Source organism: Tamandua tetradactyla, chromosome 1 (genome assembly GCF_023851605.1).
Source record: "Tamandua tetradactyla isolate mTamTet1 chromosome 1, mTamTet1.pri, whole genome shotgun sequence".
Lineage (NCBI taxonomy): Eukaryota > Metazoa > Chordata > Mammalia > Pilosa > Myrmecophagidae > Tamandua > Tamandua tetradactyla.
Window position 1 is genome coordinate 102,179,761 of NC_135327.1, and position 17,075 is coordinate 102,196,835.

The 17,075-nt window shown below is 40.6% G+C and overlaps 1 protein-coding gene and 1 pseudogene across 2 annotated transcripts in view; both read right to left on the reverse strand.

The window, feature by feature from the left end:
• The window catches only part of DNAH11 (dynein axonemal heavy chain 11), a 424,306-nt gene that overhangs the window by 180,773 nt on the left and 226,458 nt on the right, over positions 1–17,075 (reverse strand). For both annotated transcript variants that reach the window (XM_077122193.1, XM_077122194.1), the window contains 9 exons: positions 16,479–16,652; positions 12,725–12,929; positions 11,328–11,493; positions 8,006–8,108; positions 7,163–7,402; positions 5,292–5,453; positions 4,828–5,021; positions 1,334–1,496; positions 372–495 (listed from right to left, as the gene is read on the reverse strand). In XM_077122193.1, coding sequence (XP_076978308.1) covers positions 372–495; positions 1,334–1,496; positions 4,828–5,021; positions 5,292–5,453; positions 7,163–7,402; positions 8,006–8,108; positions 11,328–11,493; positions 12,725–12,929; positions 16,479–16,652 — 1,531 coding nt within the window. The remainder of the gene's footprint in view (positions 1–371; positions 496–1,333; positions 1,497–4,827; positions 5,022–5,291; positions 5,454–7,162; positions 7,403–8,005; positions 8,109–11,327; positions 11,494–12,724; positions 12,930–16,478; positions 16,653–17,075) is intronic.
• On the reverse strand, positions 9,930–11,043 carry LOC143685782 (transcription factor Dp-1 pseudogene; annotated as a pseudogene).

Consider the following 17,075-nt stretch of genomic DNA (forward strand, 5'->3'; position numbering starts at 1 on the left):
AACCATGATTTCCTAATACACGAAATACACATTTGGCTTAAGTGATAAGACGAGAGCTTGAACTCAGGAATGCCATTTTTCTTTTTGTATTTATAAGATACACAACACGTGGGGACCTGCTATGATAAACACACCCCTAAACCCACACATGTAGGAAAAACATCTACTTCAGCCAAGGCCTCTCCAAGGCACTGCACGTCCATAAGCAGACCAAGAAAGCAATACACCCAGTGAGTTAAGTCATAGCTCTCTCCCCAAAGACCGCTCCAATGAGCAGCTCAAAGACAAATTATCTCACTTTAAATTTCACTGAAACTACAGATAATTTGTCATTGGAGAAGATCTTTCAAGAAAGGTGCTGGTTTAATCACCTGATGCCAGCAAGTCATTAATCAGCACGAGAAAGCTCTCATCTAGAACCTGGGCATCTGTCAGCAGGAACACACTGGGCATGTTCTTGGCTCCAGTTCTGAGGTATAAATTGGCAAGATCTACCTGTAAGGAGAGGAGGCCATCATTCATGCTTTGTTAAAATGCTGACGCAAGGCTGGGAGTGTGGGTGTAGCTGTCGGGAAGAATTGAGCAGGGACACTGTGATAATGGCAGGGTAGGCCTTCCCTCCGCTTACGTGTACTTTCCTTCTAGTGTCCATGCTATAAGACGAAAGAGCATGGCATTGCCTCCATTTCCGGCATATCACGAGGCCCACCAAGTGCGTGGCTTACTGAGACTCGGGAATGAAAATAGGCTGCCAGTTAATGACAGTGCCCTTCTAAGAGAGCAAAAATAAATTCAGGGATAACTTTGTCAAGCAGTGAGCAAACTTTGTCTGCTCATTTCAGTAATTATCTGTCTCATTGAAAATAGTTCTTATTTATTTGTTTTTTGGTTAATAACATTAAAAGCATGGGTTTTTGTTGTTTTTATTTAAAATAGCACTTGCCACAAACTGTAAATACTATTGGGATTAAAAAGCAAAAACTTAAAAACCCATGTGAGTTTCTTGCGCATGCTATTCTTAATGCATTTTGTTTTTCAATTCTTATGCAAAGTGGAAGAATCCATTTGCACTTGGAAAGGAAGTATTTCTTTTGCCTCTCCATCATACAGGATTACCAGGTTTGGTTAATGCAAAGTAAATTCCATTTGTGTAAGCAAGTAAAATATTTCCTGAGCCAAAATATCAGAATTTATGATTTCTAATTTGAGCATGAAGGGAAAACTGCTGAAGGTAAACTCTAATAAACACTTTGAAGGGCTTTCCCAACTCCCTATCTGCTTCTACTTTATCCGACAGACAGAAAGGCTGAAGTGCCCCCCATCACCTACTCACACGGAGGTCTTGGATTCCATAGCCTTCAGTCAGAGTCATCTGAAACACCTCGAGGCTGCAAATGTAAGCAGCCAACCGAGACAGGCTTTGCTTGCCACTGCCCCCCACTCCGATCAGGAGGCCGTGGCCTTGGGGGGTTCTCAGGATGCGACTGATACGACAACTGGTGAAAGAAAGCATTCACTGTAGTATGAAATCCAGAATGCCCTGGGACCATGTTTCTTTTTTTTGGGTTATTTATAATTTATTTAAACTTTTTTTAGATTTTATACTGAGATTTAGAGACTATATTCCAGTTTTTATTTTGAGCCTTTAGTCATCGCTCACAGCATCTTCATTCAAAGATACTGCCTGCATCTCTGCCCTCAAACAGCTCAGCTAACAAAATTTGCTAGAATAGTGGTATTTTGTACTCTCTTATCGCCTTATGACTCTCCACCAAGATTCAAGAAAGAAAATATACATGAGGCCTTTTGTCCACACCTCACATTTTCCTGATGAGTAAGAAAGATCCCAATTCAAGTAACTTTGGAGAGAATGGATTTGTTTAGACCAGTGAACATTTCCCATGTGATTTACTTCATATACATTAATACTTGCTTCCTTATGTGATTCTTACTTTCCTCACACAAATGCCTTCCCTGGAGGATATTACTGAAACCACAAAGCTAAGTACACAGCAAGGCCAAACTCAGCCCTTGTTCTACTCTGTCCAGGAAAATTCTGAATGCTTAAAGCTACTGATATTATCGCTACATTTTACACTTAAGAATAAGTTGATTTTAAAATGATCACAACATAGGTTCTGTTATAACAATACAATATAATATTATCATGTAATAAATATGAGCAAAAACAACAACACAGAATATGAGACTACAATATCCAAACGTAAGATACTGGATGCCACCTTGCTTGCTCTAGGCTGCTTTTCTGAAATGAACTTAAACTTCAAGCCCTGAATGATCCACTAGACAGTTTTTTAAACATGCTTTTGAAACAAGGAAGTTGGGATTGCTTATTCTAGGACTAGCAAGTGTGAGCATTTCCTGAAAATGACTAGTAACTGAAAAGACAGGCCATTTTTGCAAGTTTAGTCATCCCAATAAATGTTACTTTACATGGTCACACTGCCAAACAACCTTGGAAAAGACATAAAACTACTCTGAAGGGAGCGAAATCCCAAGCTGCAAAACACGGTTTCCATTTCATGTCAATGTATGCTATGAGGTTTTTATCTTATCAGATTCTCTATGGCAAAGTCCCTTTCTATCTTGCTCAAGGACACACGCTTCAATCATTTCTAACTCTGAGTAACTCAGCTTCTAGCTCATAATCCCTCAACAAAGAATGAGCCTTCCCTTTTAACCACTGGGAACCCCATGTTGAAGGATTACATGGGGAGATCTTTTCCCTTCATGTCAATGGGAGATTTGTTTCACTTGAGCCCTGAAACATGGCATATGCAGTCAGTGTACACTAACCCAACCAGAAACAGTGCTAATAATTCTTCATTTACTGCCATTTACTGCCACGGTCTTAAGTTCTATCTAAAACTTCCTTTGTCTTCATGACCGGAAGATCACAACCTCAAAGGAGCAATACAGCAGTCAATATTTAGTCTGCTCACAACAGCTGATGATGGAGAAGGCTCCAAAATTTCTCTTAGGCACTTGGCCTAAACATTTGATCACTTAGAAGAGTTAACTCTTTTAAAAACTGAATTCTCCCCATTATTCTCTGCTTGGATTCCCTTCCTTCCATTCTTCCTCGCCTTGTTTTTGCCAAGACTGCAACTTGCTCCATCTTTCTCTTGTAGGAAATAAATAAAAGCAAGAGTTTTCTTTTCTAGGCTCTTTTTTTAAGCAAAGGAGCACAAAAAGTAGGAAAAGTGTAATCTTTAAGTGCAGGAAGAATGAAGAAAGGCAGAAAACTTGTTGACAAATGCTACCTGCTGTAGAACTGGCGACTACATAAAGGGACTTTAGAATTCTGGGCTCTGCTCCTTCAGTGAGCCCTTGGACCACACCCTGGTCCAAATCTCTACATGTCAAGGCAGGAAGAGGAATAAATGCATCCAAATAAAAGCATTAGATGTGGCTACTGGTCCATTTCTTTCTTCCTTCTAATGACATTTCATGTTTTTGGTCTTTGCCCAAATATCACTTATTAGAAAGACCACTAAGAGGTGATGGTGGCTTATATCAGGACAGCTGTACTGGACAGAGAGAGGCACTCTGCTTCTACATGGCAGCAGCAATGGTGAGCTGTTTAGACACTACTTAGAAATCATGGCATTTCCGTCCTAAAATCCAACCAATAGCTTCTCACTGCACTTAGAATAAAATCTTAACTTCTCACCCTGATTACAAGGAAATGCCCTGTATAAGGAAGGCCCATTTCTGCCTACCCCTAGAGTCCCCCTGCCATTGCTCCATGCTGCAGCCTGTCTGGCCACTTTCTGCTTCTCAAACATCCCGATCTTGTTTCTGCCTCAGGGCTGCCTGAAATCTGCCTTCTGGTTAGAATGTTGTTTCTCCAGATTTTTGCATGCCTGGCTCCTGCTTATCATTTCACTCCCACCTTAAATGCTACTGCTTTACATATAAACAGTCAGTTTCTGGAAATACACAAACTGTCCAGTCCTCATTATTCATGGATTCCATATTTGCAAATTTGCCTACTCGCTGAAATTTGTCCTTTCCCCACTGCAGCGCCCAACCTATGTTATTTCTCAGCATATCTCTTTTCTGATATTTTTCTTGCTCTTTTTATTTTTTCATTTTCTTTTATTGACCATCACTAAACTGTGAGCTTGATTAGAGAAAAGGCTGGTCATCTTGTTGACTGCTGTATCCCCAGCACCCAGAGCGCTGCCTGAGGGTGCAGGTGCTGTGGTGATTAAGCAGTCTGTGCACTGCATGGAGGTGTCCTGCTCAGGTGAGTGACAGCCTTGTCACAGAAGCTCTATGCGAGGACAGGTGTCTCTTTTCCTAGTTTGTCTGCATAAAAAAAAAAAAGTGTCCCTCTTCTCTAAATTGCACAAGGGTCCTATATAGACGGTCGATATCCTTACATGCAGTAGGTACTTGATATGACTTGCTTAACCAATCACAACAGACTTCAGTCTCAGCTCTGCCACTTACAAACTATGTGACTTTGAAAACTCACTTATAGTCCTCTTTCTTAATCATCTTTCCTAACAGGGTTGCCATGCAATAAAATGAAATAATGGATGTGATAGTACTTCAGAAAGCAGTGCACTTATGTGACACATTCTTAAAACTGTGACATCAATAAAGATATTCTAAAATTTTTATACTGCATGAGAAACAATACCCAAGAACTGAAAGTTCATAGTGCTTGGCATGATCTAGTCAAACAACAACAACAATTAACAAAGTGATTAAGGAGACCCAGATAAACAGTGCTAGTGTATAGGTATATACCCAATGATATGTTAGTGAGAAAGGCATCATCACTAGTCAACTCACACATGTTGCATGGCATCTTCAAATAAAACCAGGTGCATGGCAGCATTTAGTTCGTTGTAGTTGTCCAACATTTCTGTGAGGAGCATCTTCAGTGTTCCCCAGTCTTTCACTGGCAGGTAGCTTGGTTCTTCCCCCCCATTAGCAAAGTGGCAATAGATGAGGGGCTGCTGGAGCAGCACCTGCTTGTCCACACTCTGCAGAATGAGGACAAGAGAAATGTGGCTTAATCAACCATCCAGAACCATCTGTTTGGCAGAGCAGTGGCCTATCAAGGGAAAAACTTGCCGATCAATTCATGAAAAAATAGGTGAAATGTTTCCAAATACAAACCAGATATATTTTGGAATCACAGCTCTTTCAGTGACACAAACACCCACGTAATTCACGTACGTCTTCATCTAACTTCTGCACCAATATCAGCTGCTGCCAGAGGAAACAACAGCCTTTAACATTCGAACACTTACTTCAAAATATTTATGAGCAGTTTCCACCATTTTTTTCTGGAACAAGTCACAATCTCTTGTGTCTATCAGTTTGTCTCCATAAACACGGGAAGATTCATGAAGCCAGAGGCGTATTAAATCATTTGGATCCTTTAAACATTTAGGAGAAGCAAATAAAATGCCCTACAAGGCAAAAATGGGAAGAATACTTCTAATTCAGGTGCTGGCAGCATGCCAAGATAGTAAGATTTTTTTTTTTTTTAACATTTTATTTAAGTATGTTCTGAATTTAGCAATTTGTTGAGTTAAAAATTGCTACTATAAATAGCAGTACCTATGTATTAACAGTTTTACCTCTGATATGAAAGTTTTAAAATTTAAAATTCTAAGCCCATTTTTAGGCCTGCAGCAAGATAGTACTTCAAGACCCACTCCTAGAACCAAATAGCATACCTGGGTACCTGTGCCCAGGATGTCTTCTAATGGTTTGAGCTGATAAAACCAAAGTTCAAACAGCTAACATGGAAGTCACAAGATTGTTCGTAGATAGATAGATAGATAGACAGACAGACAGACAGACAGACAGATAGATAGATAGATAGATAGATAGAAATTCTAAAAACCTTTAAGTCTCCTAGTCTAACCATTCCTTTCACAGAAGAACAACATGAGACCAAAAGTAAATTTCCCAAAGTTCTATTTGTGGGAAGATCTGGGTTTGAGATAAGACACTGGAACTCCCATCCCCACACAGCACTGGCCTTCTATACTTCGGACTTGTGTAGACGCACACCATGCTGAGAGGGCCAGTTGAGCCCCCAGCAGCACCCCAAGGAGGTGGTGGAGAAGGAAGCTGCAAACTGCTCCTGGGTGGTAGAGCACATGAGCTGACAAACGATATGAAGGGGGAGCAGGCAGCAGCCCATACCACTCCACCTGAGGCCGCCCTTCCCTCCTCCTCTCCTCGTCAATATAAGGAACATAATCTCTATGTCAGGTGCTAGAAAAATAGAGGTGAAAAGCCATCGTCCATGCGCTTATGGAGCTGATTCTGATGCAGTATTAACTATTTGGGCCAGGTGTAAAGATATTTAGAAAAGAAAGTCATATAACAGAGGTAAAAAAAAAATATATATATATATATAAAAGAGGTAAATAAAAATCAAATGTAAATAAATCTTATGAAGCTTTCACATTTAACCAATTCACTTTCTCTTTTACAACAGAATTTTAAGTCACAGCTAACCCTCCAGTAACTTTTACTTTATATGGGTAGACCTCAATTGGATTTTTAGAAACAATTTAACTTCTGTCTTGGGAATTTTCTTTCTAAAGCAAATATATTAACATCAATCTTTTGCCAGGTAAGCAAATTGTCAATTCCAACCAAATTGCTCCTGACATACCTTTAAAAATCATATCATCCAAATATGTTTCATGTAAAACCATGACCAAATTGTTCCTTTTCCTTGGCATTAAAAAAAACACTCAAATTATGTGCAGAAGAAATAAAATAGGGAGTCCAGACTTATAACCTTGGTTCTATTGCTAAGTCACTATACAACCTGAGGGGAACCACTTCATAAAATGGAAATAATTAACCTGCTATATTTACCTCAAAAAAAAACCCTGTTTATTTTATTTTATTTATTTATTTATTTATTTTTTAATATGGGCAGGCACCGGGAATCGAACCCGGGTCCTCTGGCATGGCAGGCAAGTGTCCTTGCCTGCTGAGCCACCGTGGCCCGCCCCCCTGTTTATTTTTAAATGAAAGAATAAACATAAACATACTTAGCATAATTTTACACTAAGTTCTGTAAATGAACAGTATTAATATTACTGTAATTACTCCTCTACCCAAGAAGCAAAACATAGAGCAATCAAGGTACCTGAAAGACGTTTGACAGGTCTCTCAGATTAAAGATGTAGTGGAATTTAACAGCAGTGGGCAAAAAGTTAAGCATCATCATCTGATGGAATGCTATCGTTGCCTGGATCAAAGTGGAGCCACTCTTGAGAACTGATGAAGCAAAAGCTTGTTGCTGGAAGTGGAAACCAAGGATTTGGCTGTAGATGGTGTTTAGGGCTTCCAAGGATGGAAAGTTAAATGCAAACACGATGAAATGTCTCTGAAAAGAAAAACAAAATAAGGGTTGCAGAAAACAGAGATTAAAATGGTCCCACATGTTCACCCCTCCCTTTGCCTTGTAAGTGCGTACGCCTTCCACCCTGATGCTGGGCTTGGCCATGGGACTTATTTGAGACAAAAGGATGAGATGGAAATAACAGTGTGCCAGTCACTGTCAGAGGCTTGTGTGTTTCCACTTGCATGTGAAGTTTTTCGAGTTTGTACCACTGCCATGACTTCTGCAAGACAGCTAAAAGATGAGAGACACACGAAGCCATGTTGTCCCAGACACTCCAGCCAAAGCCAGCCCAGATTTGCCAACAGACAGAGAACACCAAGACATGTGAATGAGCCCAGCCAAGATCAGCAGTCACCTAGCTGATCCCCAGCTGACCGCAGCTGAGTGCATCAGCAGCACTTACTGCTGTATCCTGTAAAGGTGGTGGTGGTGGTAATTACTGTTATCATTAAAAAGCTTATAGGCTTAACTGAATGCCCAGTAGGGGCCCTCATTTATACTCAAGAGGCCCAAGAATAAAGTTCTACAGTTTCTGAGTATGATATTTAGGGGATATTTGGAAGAGAGCAGAACTCAACACCCTACCTGCAGTCTAGGATTGACGGTAAAACTGCCCACCATTGGATTCATGCAGGTTACATACTGGCAGTTGTGGATTTCTTTAAGCCTCACCTTCTGTCTATCATACCTGAAAGACAGAAAACCATACCTTAAATCCAACAGCTGGAAATGGCAACGTAATAAAGTCCCCCAGTGCATAAAGAACTTCCTCATAAATGTTTTCATTCAATCTTTACAGCTGCTTTGGAGGGTTGGCTTTACTGGCCTTAGCTGAGAAACCTAACAACTACAGCTTGGGCCACAGAAGGTCACTCAGCTCCTCTGATGCCAGAACCGAGCTCTGGAGCTGAATCAGTACAATCTTTCACTGCTTATTGATTTGCATGTGACTCCAGGTCTATGCCAGAACCTAGAGGGCTCTGGAAAGGGCTGGGCTCTCCTTGTACTTAAAAGCAGGAATGGACTGTAAAGTCTCTGCATTACCAAATCTTCACATCCCACAGAAAAAGGTCAAGTTTCTCTTAAATGAGGTAGTGTGAGCTGATGCATAAAGAGGACACAATTTCTGGACAACCTATGTTTTCAGAATGCCTTTTGATCCAAATCTTCCTAAGACAGAAAGGAAAATCATTCCATTCACCATGATGAAAAGGGGATGTAAAGTAAACCCAGAAGGTATTATAAAAATGCTTCTCAGGAGAGGAAGGACCCGGAGAATGTAATTCTATTTTTTTAAGTGCCCATGTATGTTTTATTAATAAATACTAGCAGTGCCTAGTTAAACAAGTCAAACAATTAGTCTCTTCATATTCCATAAAATACAGAAAAACTTATTTCTGTTTCAATAAAAAGACTTCATTTTAGAACAAGCAGCTAACAGCAACTGTGCAGTTAATTGTTTTGTGAATACATTTTAAAAGAGACTACTGCCTGTCTTGAAATTCCTTTTTCTTTTTATAAAAAAAAGAACTATTAAAAATCATTGACAAATTTTGACTTACAAACCTGTTAAAATATTCTCTATTTTTTATTTCAACTTTATAATAGCTTATGGGAAGATGGTTATGAAACAAATACAACATTTGTTTCAGTATGTGTCTTTAAATGATAGACTTATACATATGTAAACTATATAATGAAAAGTTTCCAAACATTGCCTGTAAGAAATCAGGCAAATTTTACCATAAACAGTAAACCATTCCAAGCCTTCAAGATAAGTTTATACAGCTGCAGTATGGTAATAAACTTTTACCAAACAAACAAAAACAAAAAACAAAAAGACCTTTGTAATTAGCTGCAAAATAGAGAAAAAAGGATAAACTTGATGAAATCATGACAGTTAATGTAATTTAAGGGAGAATAAAGGAATAATAAAATGTATAGCACTTAACATTTAAAAAGAAAACAGAAATTTGTTATTGTGCTTGGTTCTCTGAACACTGAGGATATAACAAAATAAAAACTGGCTATGTAATCTTGCTATCAGTTAGCGGCACCATTCAAAACACACTTCAAATAAATGGCCATTCAGTGTACCATTTTCCATAAGAGGGAAGCACTTTATTTTCATCAATGTGGATGAAGTAAAATTTCTTCAACAAACCTAGCAAAAATTGTTAAAGGGGCAAAAAAGTGAATCCTGAATTTAAAAAAAAAAATAGAAACTGAAAACACAAAACCCTAAGAAGTAACTAAAGGCTACATCAGCACACTGGCGTCAACACACATAACCACACATTTAAAAATATCCTATGAAAAACCATCCTTCTTTGCTTATTGGAGGTACGTGTCTAAATTCAGTAGCTTACCAATATCGCCTTGAGAGAAGGCCAAAAAGAAACAGGAAAAAAAATCCCACTTTTTTTTTTTTTTTAAGTTTCTCTTCCCTAACAATTTTTTTCCTGAAGCAGAATTTGAAGGGTGAAGGGGAGTCTACGAGCCTAGAAAATCAGTCTTTACTGCCAATGTCATTAAAGTTGTCACCAGCATCATCATCACCTTCCCCAACAGAAGACTTGGGACCACTGCACAGAGACCCGCTGGAGCTCATGGCCACTGTCCCATCGGCACCACTGGTCAAGCTACTGGCAGAAAGCCTTGCGCCATTTGAGGTTGAACCTGGTGATATGACAAACCGATGTTTGATCCCTGCGCCATTTCTGCCGTGTAACATTCCAGAGCTTTAGATACCAAACTTCTTGCCATTTTGAAGTCTTCTGCTAAATAGCTTCCTGATTCTAGTCCACAAGCCATTCCCAATCTCTTTAATACTTCTATGTCATTGTGGGTTTCAAACATGCTGTCCAAATTAAATGGCTATCCAAATATGTTGTTAGAAATTCTGCAGGCAGTGACTGTCTTCTCGCTGGTGTTCACGATGGTGAACGGGACATGATAATGGACTTGGATGGAGGCGGCCAGTTGGCCTGTCACTCTGCTTTGTGGTTTCTCCACACCAAATTCCTGAAGGCAATTTGTTGTAGAATAAGTTCTTGTAGTTGAGACTGTTTCTATTTTATTCCTTCAAGTCTTCTCTCTCTACCTCTGACTTCTGACATTCCTGAGCTAAGTTAGTAGGCAGACGAATCCACATGATTTCTCTCTTCTCCTTGGAGCTAATGCTCACGGCCATTAAGACATCTAAGGTGTCGTAAACTTGTTGTCGCATATTCTTCTGGTCATAAGCTAACCCATTTGGCAAAATGGCTATCAGCAGCACTGAACTCTGTGACCAATCCATCTGCCACTTTGTTATATGAAGTGGTTCCTCTCCTCTGAACCTTCTCACAAGCCTTCATGGAAAAATGCTCCAGACCCTTGCCATTCTCCTCTCCTTTTCTGTAGTGGTCCCCGACAGGATGGAATTAGTGCTGCAGTTCTCTGAGGTGCACCACTCACCACTTGCTTTGCAAGGTTTTGGGCAAGAGCTGCTTTCCAAGGGTATTTGTTGTAGAAGGATGAGCAGCTTCTAATCATGCCACACCTTTTCTAGGACTAAGATGCTCATCTAGAAAAACCTTTAGCTCTCCATTGGCTTTAATCAGACCGGCATCTTCTGCCATGTTACCAGATTTGTGCAATCAATTCTATCAATGTTGACCTTCCAGAGAAGAAACGATGATTTTCTTCTACGTGTGTGCAGTACCCACAGAGCACCAGGAAAGCCCCCAGTGAGACACGGGGCTGTGCACAGCACCCACAGCGGGTGAGGCAGGGTCACCCCACTGGGACCACTTCCACCTGGCGCCCCCCTCATGCCACTGGCCCACCAATAATGCTATTTTAAAATGTTTCTCCATACCGAGCATTAGACTTTGGTAGAGAACACAATAAGAGGAGTGCATACCAGTGTCCGTAATCGACATGCTGTCGAATCAGAGCGTGGGGCTGAGCAGTGCCGTACAGGTCCACTTCAGGCATGTTCATGTCATCAATAAAATAAACCATTTTTTTATTTCCTACTGGACCATAGTTACGACCAGCTTTTTTCTCCAGAGGCTTCTCAAGAATTCCTAAAACAAATACATCATTATGTTCACCAATCGCTGATAGGATGTAAACCTCATGCCCTTTTTTTCCTTATCTCTCCCCATCCCATCATGTGTGCATTTCACCTGCTCCAGGGTTTTGGGTATCCCCTCTCTGCAGGTTAGAACTGGAACCGTGTCTCAGGATGTCTCCTTCTGCATTATGCACTCCTGCTAACTGACCTCCTGTGGCCAGAGGCCCCACTGCACCGCATTTTCTGGACCTCAGCGCATGCAGCATTTGTCACACTGGCCCTCAATGTGGGACAGCTCCATCACTGATGGGCACACTTTCCTCCCTTCCGCCCGCACCAACACAGGGGTCCCTGAGTCCAGCAAGGGCCCGGTCTCCTTAGTCCTTCCTCGCCATCACCTTTGCTGGGCAGTCCAGAAACAGCTTAAGAATCTCAACACACTGCTCTTCTTGGGCCACCGGAGTGCAGAGGCCCAGGAGGACAGCATATGTGGACACCACAGTGCGTCTAAATAAACACATCTCTTCTTCTGCCTACCTGATTTTGTTTTGCTATGTTTAAGGGAAAGTCAGGTGTACAAATCCCAAACAATGTGTGTCTGCGAAGTTATATCTAATTACTTGCTTTTCTAAATAGACTTCTAAATATTTTGAAGGCAAGGAACTATGCCTTCGTATTCACTGCTGCATCCCTGATGACCACCACAAGAAATAAGTATCTGTTAAATGAATAAGAGAATAAATGAATGAATGAGTGTCCAACAAATAAGCTCACACCTCCTCCAAAGGCTTGCTGGACATTTATACATTTGATGGACAGTTTTTAAAAAAATTACTCTTGCCATGCTTCTAAGATTTAACTGATAGTTCATGGCATGCCATTCCCTCAGTCTATCCCTTTACACTTAAATACTTGATAAAGGAAACAGAATACCCCTCCTTTAGTGGACGCTTAGATTGCCAGGGCTCCATTCAATTAAAAGTAATCAAATTGTGGAGAGGGAAAACAATCGACACTGTTGATGTAAAAGAACCAAATTACTTTGAGTTTAAAGAGTAATAACCCCAAAAGAGCCACTAGTGATAGAAAAACTCAAAATTACAACAATATTTAAACAAATGATATTTACCATGGTGGGGATAAGTAAAGGTTCATCTGAGGCCTAAGAAGAATGTCTAAAGCCAAGGGCTTGACCGTTTCTGCTTTCTTGTTCCTGGACTATGAGCAGGAAGAATACTTACTTTGCAGAGCTGCAGATGTTGTATAGTAGTTGAAAGGCACACGGGACACTATGTAATCCTCAGAGAGACTTGCAAGTGTGTCACTTACGAAGACTGTTTTCCCCACCCCAGCATTTCCTACTAGCATTAGCGGTTTTCCTTTTTCAAGCAACAAATCTATGAAATATCTAAGACGAGTTGTCTCTGACGTGTGAACAAGAACCGTCTGGAAAAAAAATAAATAATTGCACGAGAAGGTCAGAGAGGCATTTTGGAATTTAAATCCGAACCAATACAGCCACTTTAAAATTGAGACCCTAAGAATTTTTCGTTTAAGTTAACATGCTGTAGGAGAGAACTCAGCTAATTTTCACTTTGAATTGTCAGACTTTAGACAACACAGCCTGAGGAGAACAATTGGTAATGTCATCAAAGCACCATAGTATAAGCAACCGATTTATATTTTCCAAATTAAGTGCTAGTACCCCAGGCTCCCTGTCATGTAATAGCTACTTTCTGCCCAACTCTGTGGAAGGCATGGAAGGGAATAGAGTAAGAAACCTCCCACCACCCTTCAGGAGCTGACAATACATTTGAAAAGACAAGTCACACACAAATGAAAACTGGTAACAATTCACTGGCTCAGCAAGATGAAGTAGCAAAGGGATTAGGCACAGTCCATAGGGTTCAATGTGGGGAGAGACTAACTGAGAGGAGAAACAGTAGCTATTAAGCAGAATATTCACAAATCCAAATCACATTTGAAACTTGTTATGCACCGTTTTGTCAAAAATAAAATTTATAGCTTAAGTTTTCTGTTTTGAAAATTGGTTATTTATTTACATAGCACATTTGTGTCACAAAGAATTTGCGGTGGCTTACAGGAAGGCAACAAAAATAAAGGCGACAAATAAATAAAACTCATACCCAGGGAACATGGATTAAAATATAATATCAGGGTTTTTAGAAACAGATATGCAGGCCATAAAATCCTGCACAGTGACTGAAAGAGAGCTGACAATTTAGTTGCATTTCCTGGTGACCAAATTAAAAAGAGAAAAACACTTGCAGGATTCACACTGTTCATAAGAAAAAAGGAAATGTAACTTCTATAAACAATAAGGCGCCTCTCTACTTGGGTAGCATATGCTGAACACAAAGGAGTATTTTTTAGCTAGAACTTAGCTTAATTCAGTGATACTCTTGGAGCCTAATGAAAGGCAGTGATTGTTCTGCACTATGTTAAACAGTCCTAGACCACTTCTTTGCTTTCTAATAAGTGCTACATTTTAAAACATACTTTTCTTTTTTTGCTGCTGTTAGTTGCCATCATTTGCTTTTGTGATCTGGCCATCAGCTCCTCTCTCCATACATTACAATGATAATGAACACTGGTTTCTGCTGAGTATATGACCAGTTCTATGAAGCATGCTACGTGCATTATGTCATACAGTCCTCACAGCAAACTGAGGAGGAAGATGGGATTTGGATTTCCGTTTTAGACATAAGGAAGCTAAGATTTAGGGTCTGTGGTAGATTCAGTTATCAACTTGGCCAGGTGAAGGCACCTAGTTCTGTTGCTGTGGACATGAGCCAATGGCACGTGAACCTCATCTGTTGCTAATTACATCTGCAGTTGGCTAGGAGGCATGCCTGCTGCAATGAATGACATTTGGCTGGTGCTTAAATGAGAGAGCACAACGTAGCACAGCCCAAGCAGCTCAGCATTCCTCATCTCAGCACTCGCAGCTCAGCCCTTGCAGCTCAGCCCAGGCCTTTGGAGATGCAGAAAGAAGTCACCCTGGGGAAAGTTGTTGGAACCCAGAGGCCTGGAGAGAAGGCCAGCAGAGAGCATCCTGTGCCTTCCCACGTAAGAAAGAACCTCAGTGGAAAGTTAGCTGCCTTTCCTCTGAAGAACAACAAAATAAATCCCCTTTTATTAAAAGCCAATCCGTCTCTGGTGTGTTGCATTCCAGCAGCTAGCAAACTAGAACAGGGTCCCAAAGCCACACAGCCAGCTCATAAGCAATGGTGCTTAGACTCACACCCACGCCCACCCGAGCCTGAGCTCTTCCTTCATCACCACACAACACTGACAGGGCACCCCCTTTGGAGCCAGGTGGCCTGTCTTCAGTCCCAGCTCTGCCGGTAGACGGGTGACCACCTCATTCTGCTTTCTCCAGGACATTCCTGGTTTAAAATACAAAGTCTAGCATCCTAGAAACTCCCCCAGCACTGGCCAGATGGGACAGTTGGTCATCTTGCACTTACTGCTGGGGTACCCAAAAATATAATACTCAGACACTTTGTGCTGCAGCTTCTCCACATGTAAAAGAAGGGCTGTAAGGCTGTGGTAAGGAATGAATGATTTAACCTACATAAAGCACTTAGAAAAGGGCCTGATATTCAGGAATGCAATATTAGTGCTTGCTCTTATGACTACCTCACTATGGTCCTCTTCTAAAATGCTAGGAGGCTGTTAAACAAGCAACTACACTAGGGAGAACTGAGTGTGAACTAAGACTACAAAGTCCCAAGAGGTTCTCTGTTGAAGGTTCGTCATTAAGAAAGCACATTGACCTTTAGTTCTAGCCTTCAGCATTCTTTAATTACTAAGTTTAGTAGGTTGAACAAAAGCATACAGATTTCAGAACACACAGAGTAGCTGTAACAAACATTGTGGTCTCCTCCAACATCCACTTCTCCACTTCTTCCTTCCTGTCAGCCCCACTTTGCTGAAGCCCCCTCCTCTCCTTTGCTCCGCTGTGAGCCTCCAGGGAAGCCCCACCCAGCTCCCACAGTGGCTGAGGGTGAGTCAGAGCCCCCCACGATGCACCGCACCCCGGCCTGTGGCTGGATGAGGATGGACACTTGATCCTGTTCTGGACAAGGAGACACAGGAAAAGCCCTGCTCTGGGGGGCGCGAGAAAGTCCCTCTGAAGATGGGTCCTGGGGCCACCTGAGCCCAGGAGGAATGTGAGGCTTGGCACGAAGCCAACGTTAAGAAGCGCAGAAAGGAGGGGAGAGCTAAATCCTGGATGACGTTTCCCTACCAGAGAATTTCTTGCTTGTGAAATGATAAAGTTACTTATCATGGAGTGCATTACCTGTTATTTGATAATGAATGCATCCAACTGGTGTGGTAGGAATCATTTACATCATAGAATAATGAGTAATTCAACTATTACTCATTGAAACCATGAAAAAGCTCTAAAATGAATCAGAATGATGTGAAATGTAAAGGAAAAGATTTTAAGTCTGATAGGAAAACGGTCGGAGAAGAACTAGACAAAAGAAAAAGGAAGAAGGACAATTTATGAGGGGAAACTATGAAAGTCAGAATGATTCATTTGGATTTATCAGCTGTCATGTGAGCTTGAAACATGAGTTAAAGAGATTATTTTATGATTGGGGGTAGAGGAAATAAGTTCTATCTGAAAGTACTGCCTAAGAAATTTACAATAAGGGCAGAAATAAGAATTATTAAAGTACAGAGACATGCCTCCAATTCTCACAAAACTCAAGAAGTTTTTAGGCAATATAAAGAAAGATATTTCCACAAAATTAACTTGAAATTAAATAAAGAAGTTTCAGATATAGAAGGCCATTTCATTAAGGGTTCCTATAGCTGAGATTCTCCGCTCCCTGGAAATCTGCTATATGCTGAGCATATCGACACAGTAATGTAACTGTCTAGTAGAAAAGAAACACTACTAAAAAGAAGGGTGTAAAGAACAGAATGTGGCTTGAAAATTTCCGTGTTCCCCACACCTACCTGCAGAGGGACATCTGGATCCATAGTAAATCTTGGGATTTTATCAACCCAAGGCACAAATTTCTTAGTCTTGTGGTCCAAATAATAATCAAAGATTGTCCCCTGGGATGGAAATTTCACTGCTTTCATTTCTTTATGCCACCACCGGCTGAATTCTCCTTGATAATTAGAAAGCTAAGGAGAGTAAGAGAAATACTTGCTGCAGACTTAAAGGTGATTTTGACAACATACAAATATTTCTCAAGGTGTCTTCAGTGTACAGAGTTGTGATTATAAATGAAGCCTGTGATGTGGGGTTGAATAACTAGCCCAAGGAAAAATACTAGAAATTAAGTTATAATGACTGATACCACCATAAAAGCAGATGACTATACTTGCCACATATCCATCAGGTCATACATTTTCTGGAATAATTATTAACTGAAGCAAGATAAGGTTAGGTGAATCTTAGATTACCCATTGGTTATTCAAGTCAACACTTAACTTACCATTCTAGGTACCATGAGATCAAAGTTATCAAACATGGTGCTGATTTCTACCAATTTACTAAATGATAGTAAATTGAGGAAATTAAGAACAATGGGGTACTTTTAAAAA